Consider the following 27,700-nt stretch of genomic DNA (forward strand, 5'->3'; position numbering starts at 1 on the left):
TAAGGGATTTATAAAGTCTTGATATTAACGGTGAGGTTTTAGAGTCACTGCAATAAGCAGAAGCCGGGACATTGTAAGAAAATACATTTGTGTATTTTGCAGTAAAGTACTGAAACTTTGCAACTGTCCTGCACATGCATCTAAATGTTTAAATCTTTGCTATTGTCTGTCCTACAATTATATTCTATGTGTTAATGTATTTCTCCTTACAGGCGTAATACCAGCTTACATATAACTCTCATTCAGGGTTACTACACAAAAGTGAGTAAGCAACAAAATAATCTTGCACTGTATTAAAGGAGAGTATGAGATTAAACTGAACCACAGTTGTGATTTGGTGACTGTGGGGTGTATATATAAATTTTACTTGTCATTTTAAGGTGAATTGTTTAAAGTTTTTTTTACCCCTAAAACCGGAACACAATAGTTTTGCTTGCATGACTTATCTTTGTGACCTTTACCTGCTGACATCAACAATACACGTTTCAAACTCCATTGCCTTTTATTGCCATATCTGGCCCAGAACTTCCTAAAATGAAATCTACTGATGTCAGTAGACAATCCAGCCAACTTAAAGCGGCCCCTGAATCAACCGTATGAACTGAAGAAGAAAGCTTTGCCTATGAAAAGTGATGCTTTAAAACTGAAAGAAAAACCTAAAGATTTGGGGCCGTATTTATCAAGCTTCTTAGAATTACTCCTAAGAACTCAGCTAAGAGTTGACTGAGTAAAGAAATTCTTTGCTGAAAGCTGCAGTTAGTTATCAAGCGTCTTACTCACACTTTCAGCGAAGTGTAGGACTGAATCTTAAGTGTCACTCTCAGAGCAGAGTTACAACATTACTATGTGTACGGAATTTAAGGTGACGTCATTTCTGTGTCCATAGAAATGACCAATCACAGAAGGGAATCCCTCGTCTAAGAATCAAGAAATATCTTAGAAAAATTTAAGTGGACAATGGGAGTGTATATTTTGACAATCTACAAAATAATACAAACAATATTGGCAATGAATCAAAAATAAATGTTTCCTTTTCTTTCCAATTCATTAATTAGGCAACTAATTTGAAACTGGTGTGGGTGGCTCTATATATACTAGTTCTGCTGCGTGATGTTGCTGATGAGATGACGCCCCTTATTAAATCTGTGACAAAAATAATACCCGCTCTGTCTAAACGATACCGTTGATCAGCTGCTCGTCATCAAACAAAGCCAGGACATCCTTCCGCTCCCTGAACGCGTTCGCGCACGTCTCTCTCGCCTCAGTGCCATCCCCTGCTGGCAACTCCTAACCACTTAGGACACCTCTGGAGGTCTCTTAAATATCTTGGAGAGTACGAGTGATTCTTAGACTTAAGAGAGTTTATACATAGCTTTTATAATTAAGTTTGAGAGTAGGACTAAATTTCGCAAATTCTCAGGACTAATGTGTAAAATGAAACTCTTAAGACGCTTGATAAATACGGCCCCTGATCTCAAAACATTCAGTTGCAGCCAACTGTAGATAATAAGCACCAAGCTTTCATGTTACATTTTCGCCTGGAGTTTTGTCACAGTTAATGGACCTTCATTTATCTGTTGGTGAACCCGATGTGTGAAAAAACATGCCATATTTTTATATATATATATGAAGTAAAGATGCATTTGTGCCTCAATATGAGTGTGTTAATTCTGAATAAATATTTTTTTATTCCTCTTGAAAATCGGGCCTTTATTCCAGTGCAGCTGAGAATCCTAGCAGGTTCTGCTTTTTACTTTTGGGTTCTTTTTTCTCAACATTAGTAAATAGGCTACATTTGACTTTGTTGCTCGACATATTTGTTTTGTTGTTGAAGAAGGCAAACGCCTTCAAGGCTCTTTTTTTATTTTTATTTTCTGTGAGCTTCTGTACATCCTGCTAGTTTATTATAAAATCTCTGTGTTGTAACAGTACTTTATCTCGATCTGTGTCTCAGACTATGCCATGCTGGGTCATTGAATTTGATGGAATTGGGCCTGGAAAGATATACTCATATGTCTGGCCCCTCTCCCATTCAGACAGATTTCCAGCGACTTGAGGTCTATTAGGCCAATCACAACTGTTTATCTCATGTGGGGGGGGGGGGGGTTAAGAAGATGACTGACAGGACATCATCACCGTCATACTAGAATGTACTTGCCAGCTGGAACTGGGGCTAATAAAGTTAATCAGGATACTATTACTGTAGTGCCCTTTTCTCACCTAAAATGTTTAAGTAAGCTTAAGACGGACCTAGCTCTGTGCAAACAATGTGTCTCTCAGTGCTACATGGTTTTGTTCCTCTGATTGGTCGTAGATCTAATTATGTCCTGACGATTTAGGTCTGCACCGTTGGAAATCGAAATTGAACTGAGAGGTTTCAGACTAATACGCATTTGACAAACCTTGAAAAGTCATTGAATTTGAGGTTTTAAGAATATGATGGAACCCTGATGAGACACTAGTTTTAATGACTGACTGTAAAAAGGACATGCATCTGTCACATCTTAAAGGATCTGTACTGAAACAAACGGTGAGTAAAATACCAACATGCACTAACAGGGGTGTGTGGCCAAACAGCAGAGAAACACAAAACACACACACACACACACACACACAGAAAGAGTGACTTCATCCTCTGCTCAGAAAGCCATTACTCCGCTATATCTTTACAAAGAAAATAACTGTTAGAGTAGATTAATTTTCTGAATAGTTGTTTGGCACTGGGAGAACTTAAAACGACTGGTGTTTTTATTTATATACAAAACAAGTGCTCTAGCAGTCCCTAGAGGCTGTCCTATTCATTATAGCCCACAATATGAAAAAGCAGCAGCTGGAAGTTTTAACAAACCTTATCAGAACCATAACACAACTCCTTAGATGCAGTTGCTGTCTTATAATGTTTAAAAAGCTCCATCAATTTGGAAGATACTTTTTTTTTGTTCTCTAATGTTTATATTTGGACCACAGATTATGCCTTTGTATGACACCTAGCTTATGTTTTATACTACAGTAAAATAACTGACTAGATTAAAGTTAGCAGACATGCAATCATCACTAAAAATAACATAAAACCTCCAACAAACCTATTGTTGAAAATTAATTATATATATATCCTGAGCCTTTCCTAGTGTTTCCCCAGGGAATGCAAAGCTGTATTGTTATCAACTTCCCTTTTTTAAGTAGCAGTGTTCACTCTACAGACACGACCATAAAGTGATAAGAAGTGCTGTGAATTGTAAGGTCAAACAGTTGCCCACAGTGAGGATGAGTGTGTAACTGTTAATGACAGTTAGGAGCTGGTTCGCCTTGATATGGTGTTAAATTCAACTACTACTTCCTTATAATCCTCTCACTTTCCTCCCACATCTGGCCCTCCCATTCCACAACAGCCCTCCCCACGTCCTTGTGCTGCCCCGCCTTTTGTCAAGTATCAACTGGCAGACTGTGGAAGTCCACACCCCTGCACAGCACACTCATGGACATGTTTACAGTAGCAGTTAAGATCAGCAACTCGGCTGAGAACTACAGCTGTGCAGCGATCTACTTTGTGGGACAAATTTCTCCACATAACCTGTTTTTTTAGAGGTTTTGATGGCGCAGCCATCAACTACATGGGAGTTTGCGATGACTATCAACACAGGCTGCTGATTGTGAGATTAATAAGGAGTGGCTGGTGTGGTTGTTTCTCAACATTTGGAGCTTCAAAGAAAGGGAACCAACTGGTGGGAAGCCAATGTGGGATTGCTAGTCTGTTACAGGTTTCATTTCTTTCTTTTCTCTCTTATTCTCCTATCCCCTTGGTACCATCTCGGCTGTTCAATATATTCCTCCTTAACTATTCCTCAACTTATCTCTTTCATAATTCCTGCAGTGTGTTTCTCTTTCCTACAATTTTTATACACCTCTGTATCCCCACGGACTATTCACTGACATCCTTCTTTTTCACTACCAGCAACAATGGACCTGACTTTGTGGCAATACCAGTTCAGGATCATCATGCTGGGGGACTCAACAGTGGGCAAGTCCTCTTTGTTGAAGCGCTACACTGAAGACTTGTTCCTGGAGTCCATCAACCAGACAGTGGGTGTAGACTTCTATGTTCACTTCCTGGAAGTGGAGCCGGGGGTCCGGGTCAAGCTGCAGTTCTGGGACACAGCTGGACAGGAGAGGTTCAGGTGAGGATGCACCAGGCCTTGTAGCACTATGCCTCTTTGCATAAGACAGTACTTATGAATATTCAAGAAATGACTCATGTGCATGCAAATATACTATCCAAATACATTACTATGGGTAATTCCATTCACACGGATCTGTTCATCAGTGTTTGCTTTCAGCTATGCCTGTATCCACCCTGCCATCACAATATCAGTGTGCAATGTGCACAGAGATGCAATAAATGCTTAAAGTGGAAAAGGCATTATTCTTCATGCTCAGCATATTTAATGAAAAACTAAGCAGTAGCATGTTTCATTCTGTCTCTAAATTCATCATCGGTTCTCCAGTTGAATGAACCGTAGCAAATTGCAAACTGTCTGTGTTTATCTCCTCTTTCCATGGTATCTGTAGCCTGCTAGTCCCAAGCGTCAGCTAAAATTTAGCAAAATCAGGTCTGTTTTCATAAAGTAGTAATGAAGAAGTATGTTTTTACCAACTGGCTGCTGGAAGGATCGTTTACCAAGCCTTTCCTCAGTGACTCATTGGGGAGCTACTTGACAGTTTAATGATTAGGGTGAGAGAAAAAAACAATGGTGTTCAATTTCTTTCAAAGAAACAGACTCTTTGTCTATCTTCTTATCTAAAAAGAAATCTACTTTAACAGTGCAAAGATCAGCTGACTATTTACTCACTAGAACAGGAAGTTGTTAGCAAAGTCTGAACTCTAGACAACCAAGTGAGGGCTTTGTGAGGCTTTCATGTGTTGAAATTCAAACAAACCTCCCGTGTCTCTCTTCTCTCCTCAGATCAGTGACCCGTTCCTATTACCGAAACTCAGTAGGAGGCCTGCTGGTGTTTGACATGACCAACCAAGCCTCCTTTGACAATATCAAGGAGTGGCACGCTGAGGTGTGTGAGCGAGTGCAGCCGCATAAGGTTCTTTTCGCCCTGGTGGGACAAAAGTGTGACCGAGATTCTGAGGGGGAGAGGGTGGTGAGTCGGGAAGAGGCTGAGAAACTGGCTGGGCAGCTAGGGGTGCCCTATGTGGAGGCCTCTGCCAAGACGGGTCAGAATGTGAAGGAGGCCTTTGAGCTACTCACTCGAAGGGTCTACCAGGGTCTGCTGAGTGGAGAGGTAGAGCTGCAAGAGGGCTGGGATGGAGTCAAATGCGCTGCACCACAGGCACTGCAGTTACAGAGAGCCAACCTGGCTCAGGCAAGCAAAGCCTCCAAGAACAAGAAGTGTTGTGCATAAACTGGACTGGTGGTGGTCAGCCACATGCACTCATGTTATTGTTGAACCAAAACTGGCCCCTAAGTTGGATTTCTGCACTTTTTTTGTGAAGATACAATCTTAACCATTTAAGGATGTCACAGACCGATTTGAGAAAACATTTAGGGACTTTGACAGCCTTGAAAAGGGTTAAGATTTAACTTTAGAAATAAAGGTTTAAAATAAAGGTTTGTGTAACTAATATATTTAGCTGTGGTGGCAGCATGACAATGTCAGTTGGTCCGCCACTTTGGTCCAGTGACTGAAATACCTAAAAACTATTGGATGGATTGCCATGACATTTTAGACAGACATTCATGGTCCTCTGGGGATTATTTCCTTTGGGGATCCCTGATGTTTCATGTTTGGTTTTTGGTGAAATGGCTTGGATGGCTGTGAAATGTTCAAGGTCCCTTCACTTTTATTCTAGCGCCATAATCGGGTCAAAATTTGCATTCGCCCAGTTATGAAAATTAATGACAACCATCTGCCACAGCTGTAGCCGCTGTTTTGTGCAAATTAACAAATGTCATGCTAAGACTGAGAACATAGTAAATATTACCTGTTTGTGTATTCTACGTACCTTCGCTGTACTTGGGAGAAGCCACATTTACACTGAGGTGGACAATTAAGACAATCTAAAGCCTTTTCTATTTATAGAAGTCTTCAAAAGTGACAGAGGTCCATGCTGTCTTATGTGAGATGTTAGGCCCCCAACCGATCACACTAACATGGGCTGATGAGGTCATTGATAACCTCAGATCAGAAGGGCAAGGGTTGTAATGATTTCATTAAGCCACAGCCACTGATACAAGATGACAGTGTGTCACCATTGCATTCAATGTACAGGGATGAGATATGGATACGTACACATCTTCTCTATTGATTGGTTGACAACTTTGGGGACCTGATGAAAATTTGTAGTTGGGATACAATTTATTTCAGGCCTTTTTTTTTTTTTCTTTACTTGAAAAATACTTGGCATTCTCTTCTTTTGCAGAGCCAACAATTGATCTTCAATCTTCACTGTCCACACTAAAGTCATAACTTGTGACGAGGGGTTACAAATAGGCATTGTGTTATTTTGAGGGATTTCTGGACACAAATGTGGTTGTCTGGTACTCGCTATGTCGATGATTAGCAGCAGTCAGTCAAGGTATTGGGTGCCCTGGTTGAGATTAGAAACATTCCCCCTATGACTGTGTGTATTTTCAGCCTGAGACTAAAAGGTTTTACTGAATCACTAATAACTGCACAGCATGCTGAGTGTGAGCAATTGTTTTCAGGTGCTGTTGATATTAATTAAATGGAACAACTCTAGGGTGCCTTTTGGATACTGTTCTTTTGAGAGGTTTCCATAGCAATTACTATTCATCTGGCTGATGAACAAGCTCCTGTATTTCTGCAACCATTTCATTTGCTGCTTAGTTTCACGGTAAAAGCTGTAACCTAAACTCAAATATAACCCTTTCCTATGTATGTAAAAAACCAAGGCTCAATGTTTCTAAAGTCAGTCTGGCAATAGATGCCATACTCCAAATTGTCTCATTTTGACAACAGATCAGTCATTTATTTATATTATAATCTTACATTGTGAAAAGTCTACGTCTGGTTACCATTTATTTTATAATTATTCTGATGGTTAAAATAAATGTGTGAATGTAATAAAACCTAATACATTCAGTAACAATACACAATAGCACATACAGAGGAAAATCATTTGTATTTGTTAAAGACAAAAACCAAATCAACATTGTGAGTGGGTAAACAAGGGAGCTAGAATCTCTTACATACTCAACGGTTATGATGATCTATTATTGGCAACATAACACCAAACATCTCTCTAGAGTATCAAAAGGCAAACCAGATGCGGCAGCGGTCATTGTCCAAATGAAGTATTCCAGTAAATGTTTTATCGACAAAAATGCAATGAATAGACTTCTGCCAGGCTTAGCTTAATGGCAACAAAACAGAACCATGAGACAAGAACTACATCGTGTGATGGTGCTGGCAAAACACTGAAAAGGAGGGGAGGACATGAAACTATCTAATGTTAAATGGGCAAAAAAATAAAAAACACCCAACCCATCTCTTTCTTCCACATTAAGTCAAAAAAAATAATCCCAACTAAAAAGAAAAACAAAAAGAAAAGACATTGCGCAACGTGGGTACAACATATTTGTGTACAGTCTTGCTACTTTTTGGTTGTCTTGCGGATCAGCGCCATTCTCTGAAATGACAACAAAATGAAACAGTTAGGACCACTATGTGTGTCCAATAATGCTGAAAATACAAGATTATTAATCAACCGTTATCATGTTTCTCTATATGTACCATTACAGGTTATATTCTAATATGCCCAACAGAACCCAACAGAAACAAAGCTTTCTATTGCTCACCTGTTTGTGAGCCTCTGTGGTACAAGCCTTCTTGAACGGCCGGATCTCGTCTGAGCCATAACCAGGAATCCACATGTTCCACTGGCGCTCTGAGAAAAGCAACGTGTAATATAAATGGACTACTCAGAACCTCCACTTTACGATTTAATTACAATGAGGACATTTGCCATCAGGCGCACCATTTCCCTGCAAGTCTATCAGCATAGTGTGACGCTGAGATCTAACTTCCATCTCATTTCAAAAACTAAAAAATGAGAACGTTGTCAGAGCAAAAAAATTCAACTTCTGAGACTGCCTTTGCTATCCTCACACGGTGACATTATGAGTGTACTTTAAACTGAACACAGCAAAGCAGAGATGACAATTTAGCTGTCAGTGAGTTGGTTGCTATGTTACCCCAAAACGCTCTATGAATTTATCGGGGAACTCTTATCTGACTGAATGTTTGCAGTCACTTGAGCAGAAAATCACAAATTACTTTCACTCAAGGGTAGAATGCAATTTTTGCCCTAACATTTTCAAAGATGTTTCTTTTTGTATTTTCTCTACAGCACATGGATCCACTAAGGCTTTCCACTAGGATGCCAACTGTTTGCCGTTTTTGTACAAATTAAACAAATCTGCCCTGTTTAATTATCACAAATGTAAGTAACTGTCAAATGAACATAACTAACTATGGCTAAAATTAATGAGATAACACTTTGGGTTAAGGAATGAATCAATCATTCACACATCAAAATGACACAATTTGAGACGTGATTTTAAAACAAGTGAAGAGAATCATTTTCAAAAGCAATTATCCTCCAGTAATTACAGGCCGATCATCATATCATGTATACCTGAAATAATGTTTTTGTGTGACCAGTAGAGATACATTAACTGTGTTACAACCATTCAAAAAAAAAGGCTCCAGCAACTTACCAAGATGTAATTGAACATCCTTCACCTCCAAGGTGTTGGACTTGCGATGGCGAGCTAGTTGACAGGCTGCTGTCACGACACTCTCTATAAAGTCATCTGCAATTTGTAGCAGCATCTGAGAAGAGATAGGGATTTACAAAACCATCAGTCATGCTCAGTAAAAGAAAGGAACATTCCACAACAGCCATGGAAATCCCGTGTATTTTCAGCTGCTCACCCCATTTTTCATGCAACCAAATGATGGATGTGGCAGTAGGTTAGGGAAGCTACAAAAATCTAATATTTTAAGATGAATTTAGATTTTTGTTAGGGAAGCTACAAAAATCTAATATTTTAAGATGAATTTAGATTTTTTTTAAAAAGGTAACACTTTGATTTAAAACAACAGTGTGGAAAAACTGAGATTTTAAATTCCAGGACAGCTTAGATTGTATTTCAGACAGTTGGTGAAGGATGGTGAAAAAAAATATCCCGGGACCCACTCAAGCACCCGGGACTCAGTACATAGAAAACGAGTTTATAGAAAGACGCGAGAATGGAGTTGATTTGAAGCTGCAATTAAAACCAATTACAGACCTCCTCAACATCCTCATCCAGCTGCTCATTCGGATCGATCTCTCTCACCAGGTCCTGCAGCTTCTTCTTACTGAGCACCTAGAGACAAAGCAGATGTATCCATTCACTCAGTTATAAAAGAGTGCAGCCAGGTGTGCCTCTGTGGTCTGCTCTCTATAGTAGTTTTATGGTGGCTCTAAATGCAAAAATGAAAACAGGGCACCAATGAGGCTTTTTTTCTTACATATAAAGCCAAGAGCCACTAAAAGAGCCATGGGGCTGACAAGTAATAGTACATACTAGTTTGATGATATTTATAGATGTCACAATGCAAATTGATACAACGCATGCAAAAAAATAAAAATCTTCATGCAACATATAATACAGATCCAAAAAGATCAACTACAACATATCATTTGTATCGAACGGGGAACTTAATAAAGCAACTTGCATTGTTTTTCATACCAAAGAATTGATAGTGAATGCCATAATAACTTTAATTAGGAAACTGGCTGGTAAAAAAACTGCACAACCTGGATTATGATCAAAAGTATAAAAAATATCAACATGCACATTAAGAAACTTGAAACTCATATTTTGATCCATAAGATGTATACACTAGAGATCAAAATTGGAGACCAAATTATTAATGCTTGATTTAATCTGAATTACTGTTATTTTTCATTGTTCAGAATATCCGCTGTGACTTTTTTTTTTAAATAACCAAGGCACTTCAACAAAAACCATTATTTTGTTAAAAAAAAACAGTGCGCAAATTTAGAGAACAGTAACCACTGTGTCAGAAGATCATTTTTAAACAATGTTTCTTTACTGTTATAGGATTTAAAAATGAATAGTAAATATAGAGGCCCTTGCTTTGCAGTACAGCACATCTGCGCCCACAGGACATTACTAGTTTCTCAACCCTGTGGAGAATCTCTGGAAAATCCACAGCAACAAAGCAATAGCTAAGAAACCCACTGCATTTACCGAACAGTGGAAAAGACTGCAAGAAGAATGGACCAGAGCAGTGTGAGAAACTAGTGATGTCCTGTGGGCGCGGATGCGCTGAAGTCATTCATAGCAACGGTCTCTAAACTTCCTTTTCATTTTTTTAAACCTATAGCCCTAAGAAAACATTGTTTAAATCTTGTCTTCTGACAGAGTGGTTACTGTTCTCTAATTTTGCTCACTGTTTTTTCACAATATAATTTTTTTGATATCCAGTGTATATGCGTACAGTTATCCAGACAGCAAAGCATTTGGACACTATGTAGATGCTGGTGCAGCAACCCTGCCTGGCAGTGTCTTTAGTCAATAAAACATTGACTGACCTGAGATCCCTCTGGACTAGTTCTGCCAGCAGGGCCAGGGGTCCCAACCTTAACTGCTGTTGCGGTGCTGTTAGCCATGCTGGTGGCCACAGGAAAAGTGGAGGGAGTCTGAATTTTTTATAGGAGGCTGAACGGATGGTTATTTAAATGCTGGTATGTGTCAGAGTCCTCAGTGACAGTCCAAGATGGGCACAGATGTGATGGATTATCGCTTCCAGGGACCACCTCCGTAATTCTGGGTAAAAACAGTCACAAGTTGGCATCACAGAAGGAAAGGGTTGATCATTTTAATAATAAAAAGTTTTTAAAGTTTATTTGATATAGCACCTTAGACAGTCACAAAGTGCTTCACATGATAAAATTGTTCAAATAAGATACAAACAAAAAATACAAGCAAAAAACTAAATATATATACCAATGGAAATAAAATTACAAAGACATAAAAACATAAAACAAAAGCCATTTTAAACGAATGATACACATGCTTAAACCTGCCTGCAGAATCTATACAATAAAATAAATTATGAATGTTAGTCCTACATTTTATTTTTCCAGTTTTAACATGTATTATCTGCTCGATTCGTTTGTTTATGTTAATGTCATAATTAGCTTTAATGGCCAAGTACGTGTAAACACAAGACATTTGACTATTTTCTACTGATTTTGTTCCTGTGGTGCATTTATTTATTTTATGCATTTGTTTTAGCCTTACCATTAAACTCGACTTCAATATTATTAAAACTATTTTATTAAATTACGATGCTGTAGTTTTAATATTTTCCCTCCATGTAAAACACTCAGTAACTTTGAACGGTGCTGTGTAAATAGTGGACTATCATTATCATTGGCTACAAGACACCTCAGAAACTTAGCCGTGACACTACGCTGTAGGATCGACTCCTAAATATGAATATGACCACACAAAAAATGAACACCGCACAGGTAACCATTGAGTGTCTATGCAGCTTCAACAAATAAAGCAAACGAGTAAAACACCGACGCTAACATAACGTCGTGTGCTAAAAACAATAGCAGCTAAGAAGCTTTGAATTTAGCCGAGCAGGCTAACATGGTTAGCTAATAGAGCGGCGCGACTTTATGCAGCGGTTGGTCCTAAACATGCGCGTTTAATTGACAACTTACCCAATAAATGAAACACTATCTGTCCATGTTTCGGCGTCGATGCGACGGCGATGAGTGAGATTGATACAGAAAGACTGGCTAAAACTGCCTCAACACAGCTAGAAAAATGAGCGAGGTTATCTTCCACTACTTCCGCTTTATTTATGTGTATTTCCGGTGGACTAGTAGCGCCTCTACAGTGCCACCTACTGGAGATGTATGGTAATCAGGATTCAACACTGATTCTAGAATATTATGAATTCAGTACACAGAGGTCTATTCCATTAATACTACTACTACTACTGCTACTACCACTACCACCACTACTACTACTACTACTACTACTACTACTACTACTACTACTACTACTACTACTACTACCACTACCATTACTACTACTACTACTACTACCACTACCATTACTACTACTACTACTACTACTACTACTACTACTACTACTACTACTACCACTACCATTACTACTACTACTACTACCACTACCATTACTACTACTACTACTACTACTACCACTACCATTACTACTACTACTACCACTACCACTACTACTACTACTACTACTACTACTACTACTACTACTACTACCACTACCATTACTACTACTACTACTACTACTACTACTACTACCACTACCATTACTACTACTACTACTACTACCACTACCACTACTACTACTACTACTACTACTACTACTACTACTACCACTACCACTACCACTACCATTACTACTACTACTACTACCACTACCATTACTACTACTACTACTACTACTACTACTACTACTACCACTACCATTACTACTACTACTACTACTACTACTACTACTACTACTACTACTACCACTACCATTACTACTACTACCACTACTACTACTACCACTACTACTACCACTACCATTACTACTACTACTACTACTACTACCACTACCATTACTACTACTACTACTACTACTACTACCACTACCACTACTGATACTACTACTACTACCACTACTACTACTACTACTACTACTACTACCACTACTACCACCACTACTACCACTACTACTACTACCACTACCATTACTACTACTACTACTACTACTACTACCATTACTACTACTACTACTACTACTACCACTACCACTACCACTACTGATACTACTACTACTACCACTACTACCACTACCACTACCACTACCACTACCACTACCACTACTACTACTACTACTACTACTACTACTACTACTACTACTACTACTACTACTAATAATAATAATAATAATAATAATAATAATAATAATAATAATAATAATAATAATAATAATAATAATAATGGCACTAAAGCTTGATCAAAGTCAACTGTAGTGTCAATTCTGCAATATGTGCAAAAGTCAAAAGTTTCTCTCCGACCCACGGTGCAATAAGATGAGATATTCCTTAAATAGTCCCTCAAATGGGACATTTCCTCATTACAGCAGCAAAGTGGATTGCAAACATAGAAAAAGCAGCAATAATTTGTAGAAAAATATGAACAATCTAAACAGGGAAATATAAAATACAAGAATAACAGGAACAATATGTACAATATATATTTTTTAAATGTTTTAAATTTACACCACCAAGGCACAGAGGAGAAAATTTGTATTGCACATTGAGATCACATGAGCTAAGTATTTCACACTGAGAAGTGAACCCAGTTGGTGTGCATTAAATAATAAATAAAGATTATTGAAGTATTTCTGATTCTAATTCTGATTACAGTGCAGTTATTGTCAGTTTTGGTGTGTGTGGTCTACTGGGAATAGTGCTGGTTGTGGAGTCTGACAGCTGCAGTGAGGAAAGACCTGCGATAACGCTCCTTCACACACTTTGGGGGATGAAGTCAGATGCATATGTAGCCTACAAAGGAAAGAAAAGACAGAGATTGGTAATGTATACTAAAAAAAATGTGCAACAGTAAGGCAAAACCAAACCGTACAGAAAATGAAAGAGATCGAAAATCTGCACTATAAAGGGAATACTGCTCGCAATATACAGAAAATGCAAATGTGCACTGTAAAGGACAAAGAGTGCAGACTAAATATGACTAAATATGAAAAATGTAAAAGGCACTGATGAGAATGGAAAGAAAGTATTTTTTTTAAGTGATCAGTGCTGTTCAAATAAAGACAAATCATAGAAGTGATTGCATTTTATTTTCGCAAGAAAGACTACCAATAGTTTATGAAATTATTATTTGAAATGGCATGCATTGAGAAAAAGTCCTGCTCATTTAGACATTTCGAGCCAGTTTACATTGCGACTGGTTGAACCTGCAAACCATCTTACATGGGCTATCATGTGGGTTCAAGTTAATCTTTCAGAAATAAAGTACTTATTTCTATATGATGGTCACGAGGAGATAATACAGTCCAGACACAGTGGGAGAGTATAGAGAGCGGCATGCGTCTTGTTTAGAGATACATATTTGTGGTGTGGTGGTTAGCACAGGTTCGAATCCCGGCTTGGGCCCTTCTGTGTGGAGTTTGCATGTTCTCCCCGTGTCTGCGTGGGTTTTCTCCGGGTGCTCCGGTTTCCTCCCACAATCCAAAGACATGCACCTCTTAGGTTAATTGATGTCTCTAAAATTGCCCGTAGGTGTGAATGGTTGTCTGTCTCTGTACGTCTCTATGTGCCCTGTGATAGACTGGTGTCCTGTCCAGGGTGTACCCCGCCTCACGCCCGATGTCAGCTGGGATCGGCTCCAGCACCCCCCGCGACCCCGACCCCGGGATAAGCGGTTGAAGATGAATGAATGAGTCCAAAGACATGCACGTGTTAGGTGAATTGATGACGCTAAAAACTGCCCGTAGGTGTGAATGGTTGTCTGTCTCTGTGCGTCTCTATGTGCCCTGTGATACACTGGCGTCCTGTCCAGGGTATCAGCTCGGATCGGGTCCAGCCCCCCTGTGACCACGACAGGGACAAGCGGCTGAAGATGACTGAATGCTGTTTAAAATGTCTTTGCTCTATTTTCTAGGATTTTTGAAGCATTATTATTTTTTATTTTATTTTTTCATTTATTATCCCTTTTACCAATAATGTAGGTATGCGGACCTGGGTGGATGCAGCAAGACACGGGTTACATCTACGATCTACCGTTGTCAGTCAAAAGATGATTATGATCATGTAAGCATTTTAAGGCTGCGCATACAGCAAACGATCCATGAGACGCTTAAACAAACCGAATCCTCCGTTTCAGTTCTATTTTAACAGCTTATCAAACAAAGGTCACAGCAAATGAAGCGTCAAACGCTTGCTTGTTCGGCATTACTGTACACGTCAAGACCGGGAAATAGCGAAGCTCTGCGGAAACCTGTCAAGACTCATTTCATAGTCTGTTGAAATTCGTCAGAAAAAAAACACACCTCAACAACAAGGTAAACAACCCGAGTCACCCCAGAGACCAATGACGCACTGGGAGTAGATTTGATCATTGGAGCAACAGCAGCTCCTTCATTTATAGATCCCATAATATTCAAGTGTAAATGCTGCTGAGAAAAAGGGAAACAACCAGAGACATAAATAAAAACTTCTTACTGAGCAATTTATTTGTTGGTAATATAACGATTTGGATGGTTAGTTTCTTTGTGCTTTCAGAACTACTTTCAGCCTACTTCCTGAAAACACAAACCCCACCCACATCTTGGTATCAATAAATACTGAGCAAACTTTCATTTCAGATTAGAAGCGTCACAGTACAGTAGAGCACACACAATTGTGGTAATATTGAAACGTTTTTCCCCCACAGTCATGAAAGTACTTCTAGTCGCAGCAGTCGTCCTGATTCATGGCTGTTATGGTAAATATGTTTTTATTTTCTACTGTTATACAATCTCAAAACATTTCATTTGATTATTATTATGCGTTTAATCTTCAACCGTGGTTCTGGTCTTTTTGTCACATAATTATTACAGTTAATGTTTTGTGTTTGTGTGTGTGTGTGTGTCTGTGTGTGTGTGTGTGTGTGTGTGTGTGTGTGTGTGTGTGTTCCTTCCTGTTTATCTGCTCTGTCTCTGGAGAAAACGCTTTATTTTCTCTTCCGTCACACTGGTGGGTTTCCCCTGGTGGTTATAAGACTCAGACTCAAACAAGAAATGTTGGTGGAATTATCAGGGGACTGACAAGAAGAACAATTAAATATATATATATTTAATTTATAGCCTAACGTACCGTATACAGAGGCTTGTTTTTACATAAAACGCACAGCTTAACTGTGGAAATCTAATGTAAACGGTTTGTGTTATGCAATGCATCTAGCCTGAAGTGAAATACAGATGCCACTGTTGTTAGTAAAGTGGAAGAACCTGTTGCTGGTCATGTGGCCATGAGATGACTTTGAAAGTGTTGGCAGTTTTCCCACAGGAACCTGAAACAAATATCAGGAAAAGGGAGCGGTTGTTTTGAAAGTGTTGGACAGAACAGCGGCTAGTTCTCCCAGTGAGCCCCCTGCCTACTCCTTTTGTGATCAATAACCTGTAATCTCTGTCCACATGCAGCCACTTTGCTCATTAAAGGGCCAACGCAACCGGTTCTGGTGGGAGACAGCATCACACTGGAGTGTCTGTACTCAGACTCTGAACTCAACACGAGCCAGGCCTATGTTGAGGTCTTCTCTGAGGTGAGCCACAGGAACAAATGGGTCTGTGAGTATGAGAGGAAATAGAGGAAAGAAGGGGTTTATTTCAAAAGTTCAGAGCCCGCCTCCCCCTATTATTTGTGTTCGCTTACAGTGCGGTGTTGTTAGTGTTGTATTGCTATTAACCGAGTTATTGTACAACCCCATTTACAATGCTCAATGTGACATTTACATAGAACAGTTGACTATATATATATACAGTGGAGACAGCCATTGCAAATTAGTTCAGGTTATAAATGTTATGACGTGTTCAGTGAGCACTCTTTTCTAATTTTATCCTACAGAATCAGCCAGTATATAAAAAACAATCTAATATGATCAATTGTGTTATTACTAAATTCATTTTACAGTTATTTTACAAACTCCAATTCCAATGAAGTTAGGACGTTGTGTAAAACGTTAATAAAAACAAAATACAATGATTTGCAAAGCCATTGGAACTTACCGTAAATTTAATTGAATAATATGAAGACAAGATATTTAATGTTGATATTTAATCGATTACTCTTGAATCTGTTGAGCGCCCATGTTCTATATAAATAATATGCATTTAAATAGAGAACTGTCATCATTTTCATCCACAATACTGAGCAAGTTTTAATTCAACAACTGTGATTTGATATTGTTATTAAGTAAATTGAAAACTTCAAGATTAATACAAGTTTTTGTTTGTTTGTTTCTTCGCCTTCAACAGTACAGGCAGATCTGGCATCCATATGCGCGGAGATTTGGATGCCTCGCTGATTACTGGGTGGATAAGGCTTCACCCGTCGTGAATATCCACAGTGTACAAAGGTTCGATCAGAGGACCTACCGCTGTGTATCCAACGCCGAAAATGTGACTGCCCCTGACAACTCCTCCCAGCCACTGACCGTCAGAGTGCAATGTGAGTTGCTGGGTTGATATTGGTAGGAGCTGCCTGCTGAAAGTTTGTGGAACAATGACTTTGTGACACTGTTTTGGTAAACAAAGCAACCTTGGATTGTTCATGTTGTCTGTGTCCTGCAGAGGTCAAAGAGATTTCTGCAGAAATCTGAGAATACGCTAGGTCATAAAATATAACTTTCAAATACGAAATACACAGAGCTTCACTTTCCAATAGGGGAATGTGTAGCATAGCTGAGAATAGTGCTGACATTAGTGACAAACAAGGAAGCATAACAAGCACCTGACTGTACATTGGCAAACAGTCTAGGTGAGAAGACAGAACAGAGAGAATGAAACCCTCCAGTTTCTGTCATATTTCCAACCAGCAGGAGGTAAATACTATTTTTCAAACACTTTGGACACAGCTTTCTTCACAGTGAGGTACGGAAAAAACACATTAATAGTTAATAAGACAGGACGTGTCTATGCAATGCAGCTGCACAAAAAAAGAACTGCAAAAAGTACAGAAGTGAAAACACTGTGTTGCTATGAAAGGTTGACTACGGTCATCCCCCCCCCCCCCCCCCCCCCCCCCCCCCCCCTGCACTCCGAGCAAACAAAGAGACATTCTCCCCGTGGGGCTCAAGTTTGAAGCTATCAGTGTAGGATACACAATTGCATGAAACGGCATCCATGGCGTAGCTAGTCAGATTATCAGTGTCCTCTATCTTCTCAGTGGCCATCAAATCGACCGTAATGCTGTTTGATAGGCTCCTCAGCCTCATGGGGGGAATCAATAAGAAGCAAAGATTAGAACGGACTAAAGGACTGAAGGAGACAGAGGGGGAGAGAAGCCAGGAGCTGGGTGGACGTGGGCCATCTATTGAGATGGAAGATGAGCTATTATTCACAACACCGCCTCTCTAAAGACTTCGATAAGATGAAGCCTATTATCATTATTATTGATTGCTTGGTACAGTTTGTACCACTGGGAGGTATTCATACATGAGCATATACTTTAAAAGATGGGAGTGTTTAGCGGCTGTTACCACTGCAATCATGTGTTCAATCGCGATCCAAATTCTTGGAACGGTAGCTTCAGCACACATGACATTTATTGTATTTATCATTTCTGATTAATTCCCGCTGCGTTTCAGATATGGAGGCATTGTTACTGTCTCGGGACGGCTACACCAGCTACCTGGGTGTCCCACAGGAGCTGAAGGTACGAGTCGGCGATGACGTGGTGGTGAAGTGCTCTACCCACTCATCAGAGGAGCCGAGCTACTTCTGGAATAAAGACGTGAGGAAGCCTCAGGATTGTGCAGAGTTGCAGTGGCTTTTGGGAACATTTTCCCTCTCTCTACATTCTCTCCATTTCTTGTCCCACTTCAGCCTCCTTAGGAACCCTTCTCTCTTGGCTTTGCTCACAGCATTCAAATCATTTTCTCTACTTCTCCAACACTGTTTCTCTCCGTGAGTTTCTCAAGCCACTTGTTTCCCCTCAGCCGTTGTCGTCTTTCCATCCCCTCCTCTGAAGAAGAGCTCTGTATTTAAGTGACCGGTTGGCTTAGGCCTCTCCGTTCGCTGGGGATTGCAGCTTGCCCACTTACAGAGGATTAATAGTTTAATGAGGTCTAGACAAGAGCCAGTCAACCTGAAAACAATTATGTGGATAGATTTCTAATGATTTTTTTAGTGTTTGGTTAACCAGTATTGAATTATTCAACTGGGCTCTTTGCTGAGTTAAGAAACCCTCGCCCGAGGGAAACGAAGACATCTCTGTGTAAAATGCCGTTGTCACAATAAGCATGTAGAACAAGAAGAAGCTGATGAGCTGGGACGTACACTGTGTCTTTGTGGTGAGAAAATGGTATTACACTCTCGGGGTGTCAAAAATACCACTACCGCCAGCAGCAAGTCACAGGTGTAATGGCGCTATGCAGTCATGAAGACATCTTGGGAAAAGGCAGACATAATTGCCAAGTTCGCCCTTTTGTTATTCTTTTTGATAAGTCGGCTCAGGGTTAATATGCTTGTTAAAGGGTCACTGCTAATCCAGGCTTACAAGTCCAAATCCAATTCAGCGGACATTTTATACAGCTAATACTGTTTGTCCTCCGCATGATCATACGTAGTGCTTGAGGTTTTTGTCAGTATTTGTTGAATATACAGCGCTGTCACTGTCACGATGAAGAATAATAATTACTGTCAGCATCACTGACAGGTCCGTCACTGTATGGAGATGGAATCGTTAAGCGCACCAGCACCAGTGATTCACCTGTCATGATCTATTCATGCTCCATTTACATAAGTCTCAAAACCTTTGGAGAAGCGGAATGACACAAGGAAATGACAAGATGAGAATGAGTGTTTGGTGGGCGAGTCTATCTATCCTACTGTATGTATGACAGGAATGAATATGGGGCAGAAAGTGCCATCAGAATGGCCCACTTTGACGGACAGTCGGTGTGGGGACTTTGGCCCTCGGTAATGACAGCAGGACAGAGTCAGAAACAGGCCACTGCTTTGGGAGCCAGTGGATTTGCATACAAAATGCTGCTTTGGCCAGACCTGGCCTTTATGGGAAATCCTCTTAATTCAGATCCATTCAAATTGAAATGGACTTTCTTGGCAGGAACTGCAGCTCCCAGGAGCCAAATCATTTGCATGGTTTAATGTCTTTTTTTTTTTTACCCCCTCCTTCACATTCGTTTGTTTTCCAAACCTTGTGTTTGGCCTATTATTTGTTTCCTCCCATGTTGGTCTCTATCTCATAATAGTGCTGCTATTTTTGTGTCAACAATTCAACCCACTCCCTCGCCATCTCATTATGTGTTGTGTTAACAGTCTGTTGTTGCGGCATCGTTTTTTGCGGATGATGGTGTTATCTGGGTTATTGACTTGTGTCGATGTGTGTTCATTCATTGGGATTACTGCTCAGGTAAATACACTTCATTTGGCACTTTGGGGACTGTTCTCCGAGGGCCGTGCAGCAGCAGATATTTTTGTCTTTCTGTCAATGTCCCACTGCCATTGACAGTCTCTCTGTTTCTTGCTTTGTCGTTCTATTTCGTTCCCTCTTTGTCCTTCTTTCCTTTTTCACTTATACTGCAAATCAGCCCAAAAAATAACAATCTGCCCCTTTTCTTTCTCATTTTTTTCTCATTTTTTTACACTCACTATGTCTGGCAGTCTGTGTCTCTCTTTCACCAACTAGCATAATCTATTCTCCATCTTTCTTGTGCTCCCAGCTCAGCAAAAAACTTTGATTTATTTGTCAATTTTCTTAGAGCTGCAAACAATCCAGCCAACAATATTTGGTTCTGTTCTGCTTTATGTTTGTTTCCTACGCCCCCCTTTATGTCCTCATCTTTCCCTGTCAGGGTGACGACTGGATTCTGCCTTCCTCTACGCTGACGCTGAGGAAGATAAGGGCCATGGATGAAGGACAGTACACGTGCATGGCTGAGCATCCCTCGGTGGCGTCACTCAACAAGAAACGCAGCTTCAGCATCACCGTGCTGACTGGTAAGAAAATACTTTTTATGTAGATGTTCCTGTTGTCCTTTATACTGTGGTTGTTTCCTCCTTCCTCTTTCTAAAAAATACTGTGGACTTTCTTTGTAACTGTTGGGAAATTCAGCTGCCAACATCCCCTAAGCAAAAGCAAAAAAACCCATTGTGTTTTACTTCCTTTTCAATCAGCTGCTTAAATGTGACCAAAAAGGTCTAGTGTTTCTATGCAATTATGTCATCAGGAGCATATGCAGAAGTCTCATTTATGAAACCTTTACAGCCCTTCATTCCTAAAGAACTATTAAAGGGTTGAGGTTTTAATTTATCTGCACACAAAAATGATAATGACAAGTAGGGGAAAGGCCGTGTGCTGAAAGAGAGATGAAGACATTGATGAAAACACCTCACATAAAAGAATGTGTGAAAAATGAAATTACCATTAAAATGTCAAATGTAAATAGGCAAGATGATACCAAAGGACAAAAAAAATATATTCTTAATTGCATAAATATACAGTATGAAAATGGCAGAACTGCACCAACTTAAAAGGATGGAAGGATGAAAGTCTCAGAAAAGCACTGTAGAGCACACAGTGATGAGACACAGACTTAGAGTTTAATAAGAAACACTCGCGAGCAATTAGAAACTGAAATTTGCGAGCAGGTGATCGTGCTTTTGTTTTTATGCCTCCGCACGGGAGGCATTATGTTTTCAGGTTGTCTGTCTGTCTGTCCGTCTGTCCATCTCTCTGTCCGTCCATCAGTCCGTACGTGACTCAGGAACGACTAGAGGGATTTTCTTCAAATTTGGCACAAATGACCCCCTGGACCCAAGGATGAACTGATTCGATTTTGGAGGTCATAAGTCAAGGCTACGGTGACATCACAAAACAATTATGACAATATTTTACATAAAAGGATAAAACAATGAAGCATTTACTGAATAACTTCAAAGTCGTTACTACATATTAGGAAAGCCTGCACAGACATGGATGTAAACCTGACCTGTTGGCGGAGGCATTCAATGACAAGGTGGTAATTCTATTTTTTCCTAATGATGTTAGGAACAAATACGCTGTATACATTGTTGCTTTTTATATTCTGGTCCAGTTCTTCAAACATTAAGTGATCCAGACTTACTGGTTACTCGTGGTTAGAAATCTTTGATGATCCTCATCCTGCATCATCACTCCATCATCAAGACCCATGTGGGGAAATAAAGTTCCTGTTTCTGACTTCTGTATATGTGTATATCTATGTTCTTCGGTGTCACAAATAGCTCACAAAGAAATATGTGATATTAAGCATTAGTAGTATTATTAGGTGATTATTATTAGAGTGTCCATATAGTGTCTTCTTTTCGGAGTGCAACTGTTGTGTTTTACTTGCACGTTTCCCAATGAGGAGAGAACGTATGTGGCCACCTAGAGCGCTCCAACTTTTTGGACTGAAATGACCGCATGTTATTAATCGTTTGACCCATTAATCAGGGAAACTGCCCATGCTCATATGTATTTGTGTTACCCTGATGAATAATGATAAATTATTTGCATAAATAGATTATATACATGGCCTTACACAGATCAAATATAAGATTTCTTCCTAAACATTTCACCGATGGCTTTATTAGTAGTTTAGCTTTTTAAACAAAAGCTAAAATCCCATAGTGTAAGGGTCCAGAGGGTATTCAGTACAGTGCGCCTATGATGATAATAATAGGTGAAAGTCCTTAGAACCTTTTTGATTAGAAGTCTGGTTGTCTGTTTTTGTCGTTCGATGTTGGTGGGTGTCTACAGGACTGTGAATGTTCTCATTTGTCCAGGTCGTCATTATCCTTAAAGCAATTTCAGTCAAAAGCAACTGGACTTGGTTATTTGTCTAGGAAGACGTTTCACCTCTCATCCAAGAGGCTTCATAAGTTCATGTACGCATCTGACCAGGCTGGGACTGGTCCAACTAACTGGTGTGGAGATCCAGTTATTTAACCTCTCACAAAGCCGATGATGTCTCTGGAACCCTTTGTGCTCCAAGCCTCTTGGATGAGAGGTGAAACGTCTTGCTAGACAAATAACCAGGTCCAGTTGCTTTTGAGTGAAATTGCTTTGAGGATATGGGTGTCTCCAGAGTAACGTTTTTTTCTTTGTCTGTATGACTGACAAATGGTTTTATTTCTCATGAAACGTGGAGATTGTATTCAAGTGGAGAACTAATTTCATTACAACATTATAGCTAATCCAATTTACAGTACTTCATCTGTCTTCATCATCTTTATCAGTGACCTGTGAGATGACTGCACTGTGTTAATGCACCACAGTTTTAAACACCATCCTCTCACCCAGCAGGATTCATAAGCCTTGTGATTCCAATTGTTGAAATTATACAACCTCTAAAATCCAATTAAGCCGATGCATGTTATTTATTATGGTACAGTTGTCTTATTACTTCTGCAATAACTCACTGGTCACTGCACTCCAAAGTGTCTCTAGTATTTTCTCTGGAGCACATGTACTAATTAAAAAGGTAATAATGTCTAGATGCTGGAATCATGTTTGCTCATCCTTGAAGGTATGGTGAGCTAATGTTTCATGTCATTGCTGTTTCTTTGAAGTTGCGCTGCAAAAACAATACAAACCTTAAGCAAACATTCCAAGAACACAAGTTACCTATTAACATATAGGGTGCCTTAAACCCTCACAACCATAATTCTTGAATCTTTACTCCTCCTCTAAAGAAATGTTTGAGATCATAAGGTCCATGAAAACTGCAAATGTTATATATAAGTATACATTCATAAGTGTGAAATGTGAAGGGGATAAGAAGTTTCTGAAATTGTAAGGCATACTTCTTGAAGATCAGTGCTGTGTATGACATTTTGACTACCTGCACTCTGCACGGACACCCTTTTCTTCCACAAACAAACACCAGGTTGCCTTTAGAAGCTTTGCCATGGAGGCGGGAAGCTCGTAGTTTTGCTGGTTTCAGAGTCTGTGTGATGCATGTTTCCTTTCATATCTGACTGATCTGTCCAACAGAGGATGCCCCCTGGTATGAGTCTAGTAATGGCAGACTTGTGTTGATGACCTCGGCAGCGGCTGTCTCTCTCCTGGTGTTCATCCTCTCCATGAGTGTATTCCTGTGCCGCAGGGCCAAGCAGACCAAGACCAGCAAGGGGCCCATGTAAGAAACGACTGTTTGAGTGTTTGTGTCGCCTCCTCTTTCGTAATAAGTGAACACTTTTCTTTTTTTATTTAAAATCCTGTTAAAAATCTGATCGATAACATGCCGCCAACACGTTTTCACTACCAACTCAGGTAGTGTTTACTTAGTTAGGTTTAGGTAACAAAACTATTTGCTTAGGTTTTATAAAAACAAAAATAGTTGGGTAGCTTTAGGCAACAAAGCTATTTGCTTAGGTTTGAGAAAAGATGGTTGTTTGGGTTAAAATAAGTATATGTTTGGTACGTAACTTACAAATGTGACATTAGTTAAGTATGATGTAAGTAAGTATTTTACGTCCTCCCTACGCGGACGTTGTTGATTTTAATACTAAGTCACCTCACTGCACCACAGTGGAAAAACTGAGACGTCGGTGCATCTCTTACAGATGTTTAAGGGTTTCAGGTGCTGAAGGCTACTGAACAAGCAAACAAGTTGGGAGTGAGAACTGTTTGCTGAACGGAAGGAAATGTGTGTGTGCCTGTGTGATTGTTTTACTTCTTTACTGCACTTTGTCCACACTCACCTTCCTATTTTCCCTAACTCAGGCCCAGTCTCTCCTCCTGCAGTTTGACTTTATATTACGGATATGGTTATTGCTGCAATATTTCATTCTGTCTTGTGTGATAGAACCAAGGCCATTTCAGCTACGGTGTGTGTGGGTTTTGCCGCACGTGTGCACCCTAGAGTACTCTTCACGTTGTGTGTGTGTTAGGTATGCCGATGTTATGTACTCGCCGAAAACCTTTCCACACAAGTGCAGACTAGTGCCTGTGTGCTTTTATGTGTTTTTAAAGGCATTATCTACCTTGAATATGAAAGTCTATCTTAGCAGGTCTGACCTGCTTGAACCCATCCTTGATCTCTTTCATGCTCCCTCCTCTCCCATGTGTTTCACACACTTTCTGCCTGTGAAAGTATATAAAGTATAAAAAAGGCTACAGCAATGATAAGAGCAGTAGCTAAAGCCCATTATAAACATTGCTGACAGCATGATAATGTGCACCACGACCCCATGCAGCTTCACTCATTAACTTATTTTTCATATGGGCCTGAAAAAGCATTTTTAAAAGCCATAGTTTCCTAAAGAGCCCATTTTATACAGGATTTCTATGTCTCTGTAGTGGCATAGAAGATGAAGTTCAATCCTTGCAAGTGTGTCTGAGCATTTGCTACCATGTGTATATGAGCATGTGTGTATAAAAACAGAGACAAGGAGCTAAAGAGAGAAAAATGGACTTTCACATCAACAGCCAGGCGTGGCTCCATTTCTCGGTTCGAGTCCATAATTTCCTCACTTATATTTTCCTAGTGCCTACTGGGAGGTCGATATACTGATAATAATGCTCCTCTGTCTTTCCTTCTCTTCGTTCTCTCTCCAGTGATGACCGGTCTCAGAAAAAGCCCATCTACAAAGCCAGTGTGGAGTCCCTGCCCTCCACCTGCGCAGACAAACAACCTCTGGTTTGACTGCACAGGAAGGGTGAGGAGAGTGGGGAGGAAGATGGAGTGAGAGACGAAGAAGATGGAGTGGGTGGCCAGAAAATGAGCGATGGCATGGAGGGGATACTTAAAGAGGGAGGAGGCGGTAAAGGGTTCTGAAAGGTCACGTTGGGGGAGGAGGGAGGAAGGGAGTCAAGCAAAAAGGGATATTTGGAGACTGCAGGACAGGGAGAGAAAAAAATCAAAATCAGTAACAATGAAAAAAATGATGGGCAAATGATTGCTTTAGAGGCACAGAAGCTGCTTTGCTTGTGTGTGTAGGCTGCAGTTATGCATCTGGGACAGAAAGGTGGGCAATTTTCTCTTCATTTATTCTGCAGCGTGGAAAATTGTGAGCTACATTCTTAGTAAGATGATAGAAGATCAGTCTTGTGTGCTGTAAGAGCTGCAAAGACTCCACGTGCAAGTCTCTCCTTTCTGTTACTCAGCTGTGTATTATGAATGCACCATTTGGGTGATAGGACAAGGTTTTATTCTGCTGATTTGTTTTTCAACCTTTATTTTCTAAAGCAGAACCCGCTCAAAGCATTTGTGAGAATGTTATTATAATCTCTTCACTGTGACAGCTCTCAAGCACATTGCACTCTACTATTTAATTTACTGTTTGATTTCTTTGATATTAAATGTCTTTCAAAAATATATTTGCTGTTCTCCTGTGGCCCATTGATTTTGTTTCATTTTTGAGATACAAAAGAGGTAGGGAGTATTGACAGCGTGGCCAAAGATGGACATGCATTCTTGCTCGGCCGCACATCTTCTCCATCCAATGCCATCTCAGACTTGCATCAGCTTGTTTACCAACTTTCCCTTTCAGTCTGTAAGACCTTACTCTGAAGCAATGACCTTTACTCAAAGTACTGTGGATGCTTGTGTTTCTCCCCATCTGCCTGCAGGCACAAACCCATTCGCAGTCAGTTCAGCTCACAAACACATGCATGAACTGAAAATCTTTGACACACACACACACACACACACACACACACACACACACACACACACACACACACACACACACACACACACACACACACACACACACACACACACACACACACACACACAGTGAGAATAATAGTAAAGCCAGGTAACCTTGAAACTTTGCCTATCCATTATAAGAGTAGGCCGGGTAATCCACTGCTAGTTCTACTTTAATATAAACTAGATTTAGTCCATTCTGATTATCCCCAAAATTAACCATCATAGACTACAACTTCATCTTTTTAATTTTCTCCTCTGTTGCCTTGTAACCCTTAACGCCATACTACAGCACCATTGCTTATTACCGCAACCGTGCTCATAATGCAGAGAATTTCATTACGCTTGTCTGTTGAAGTTATGTTGGGTTTTATGTGGTTTTATTATCGGTGTGTGGTTGACCGTAGGCCGTCGTTAATAATGGGCGAAGCGGCAGTTTAACAATGACACTCCATTAACGGATGCATGCGCCACAGAGCACAGCCAGGATAATGTTATTAAACTGATTATTCAAGCCCCTGTACGACTTGCCTCAGCTACAGCCATTCTGCATTTTACAGACTCCTTGTATTTCTTTTTCCAACTCTACAAACTTCTGCCTACTTTATGTCCTACGCCAAGCCCTGGAATAAAGAGACAACAGATGGGGTAACCAAAAGACAAAGACATTTCATTTCACAATTTTCAACATTGTATTCCTTTTCTTCAGATAGTGAAAAAAAAACAATGTTGTACATTTAAAATGCCCTCCTGCATGGGAAATGCCAGTGAGCACCATCTTGTTTTGGCCTTTGAGTCAGTCATGAGTGAAAAGCTGTGCTCCCTGGTGGGCTTTGGTCCTGGGGCTTCAAACGGTTGGCCAGAAAAGACAAGATTATGAATCAAGGATTTCACACAGTGGAGCTGTCCCAGAGGTACAAGGCTCTGGTTGGGAGGGAGAGAAGTGTAGTTTACAGTGACATTTTGACCTTGATAGTACCTCATGGTTAAACCACCGGACAACAGCTTTGGGCGATGCAGGGGCTGTTCAGAGAATACAGAGCAGACGTGTTATTTTGTCTGGTTCATGCAGGGTCCTAACAGGACATTCAAGTCTGGCAACTCTCTCTAGTGTCAGTTAGTTAGATAGGAAAATGTCCCAACGCCCCTCAGTACACTGACCTACAAGTAAAGGGGAATTATAGC

General features: G+C 40.0%; 3 protein-coding genes across 5 annotated transcripts; 2 read left to right on the forward strand and 1 right to left on the reverse strand.

Annotated features, from left to right (window-relative positions):
* Nucleotides 1–154: 154 nt before the first annotated feature.
* On the forward strand, nt 155–7,019 carry rab42b (RAB42, member RAS oncogene family). Of its 3 annotated transcripts, none has more exons than XM_083918733.1 (3): nt 155–261; nt 3,953–4,175; nt 4,962–7,019. In XM_083918733.1, the coding sequence occupies exons 2-3, from the start codon at nt 3,958–3,960 to the stop codon at nt 5,407–5,409; spliced, it is 666 nt and encodes a 221-aa protein (XP_083774859.1). In that variant the 5' UTR covers nt 155–261; nt 3,953–3,957; the 3' UTR covers nt 5,410–7,019. The 3 variants fall into 3 exon arrangements, with proteins under 3 accessions (XP_083774859.1, XP_083774857.1, XP_083774858.1); XM_083918731.1 differs by lacking the exon at nt 155–261 and adding an exon at nt 3,350–3,735; XM_083918732.1 differs by lacking the exon at nt 155–261 and adding an exon at nt 3,583–3,722.
* Nucleotides 7,020–7,131: 112 nt separating this feature from the next.
* On the reverse strand, nt 7,132–11,915 carry taf12 (TAF12 RNA polymerase II, TATA box binding protein (TBP)-associated factor). Its single transcript, XM_083918734.1, has 6 exons — nt 11,780–11,915; nt 10,637–10,871; nt 9,324–9,401; nt 8,748–8,862; nt 7,827–7,915; nt 7,132–7,657 (listed from the first exon to the last, which is right to left on the reverse strand). Exons 2-6 carry the CDS (start codon nt 10,712–10,714, stop codon nt 7,622–7,624), a joined length of 396 nt encoding a protein of 131 aa, XP_083774860.1. The 5' UTR covers nt 10,715–10,871; nt 11,780–11,915; the 3' UTR covers nt 7,132–7,621.
* Nucleotides 11,916–15,466: 3,551 nt separating this feature from the next.
* On the forward strand, nt 15,467–26,198 carry LOC310951115 (uncharacterized protein). The gene is made up of 7 exons (XM_083919207.1): nt 15,467–15,598; nt 16,296–16,417; nt 17,130–17,322; nt 18,461–18,606; nt 20,690–20,834; nt 23,854–23,998; nt 25,420–26,198. Exons 1-7 carry the CDS (start codon nt 15,550–15,552, stop codon nt 25,505–25,507), a joined length of 888 nt encoding a protein of 295 aa, XP_083775333.1. The 5' UTR covers nt 15,467–15,549; the 3' UTR covers nt 25,508–26,198.
* Nucleotides 26,199–27,700: the final 1,502 nt, after the last annotated feature.

Source organism: Echiichthys vipera (assembly GCF_963691815.1).
Source record: "Echiichthys vipera genome assembly, chromosome: 8".
Taxonomy (NCBI): domain Eukaryota; kingdom Metazoa; phylum Chordata; class Actinopteri; order Perciformes; family Trachinidae; genus Echiichthys; species Echiichthys vipera.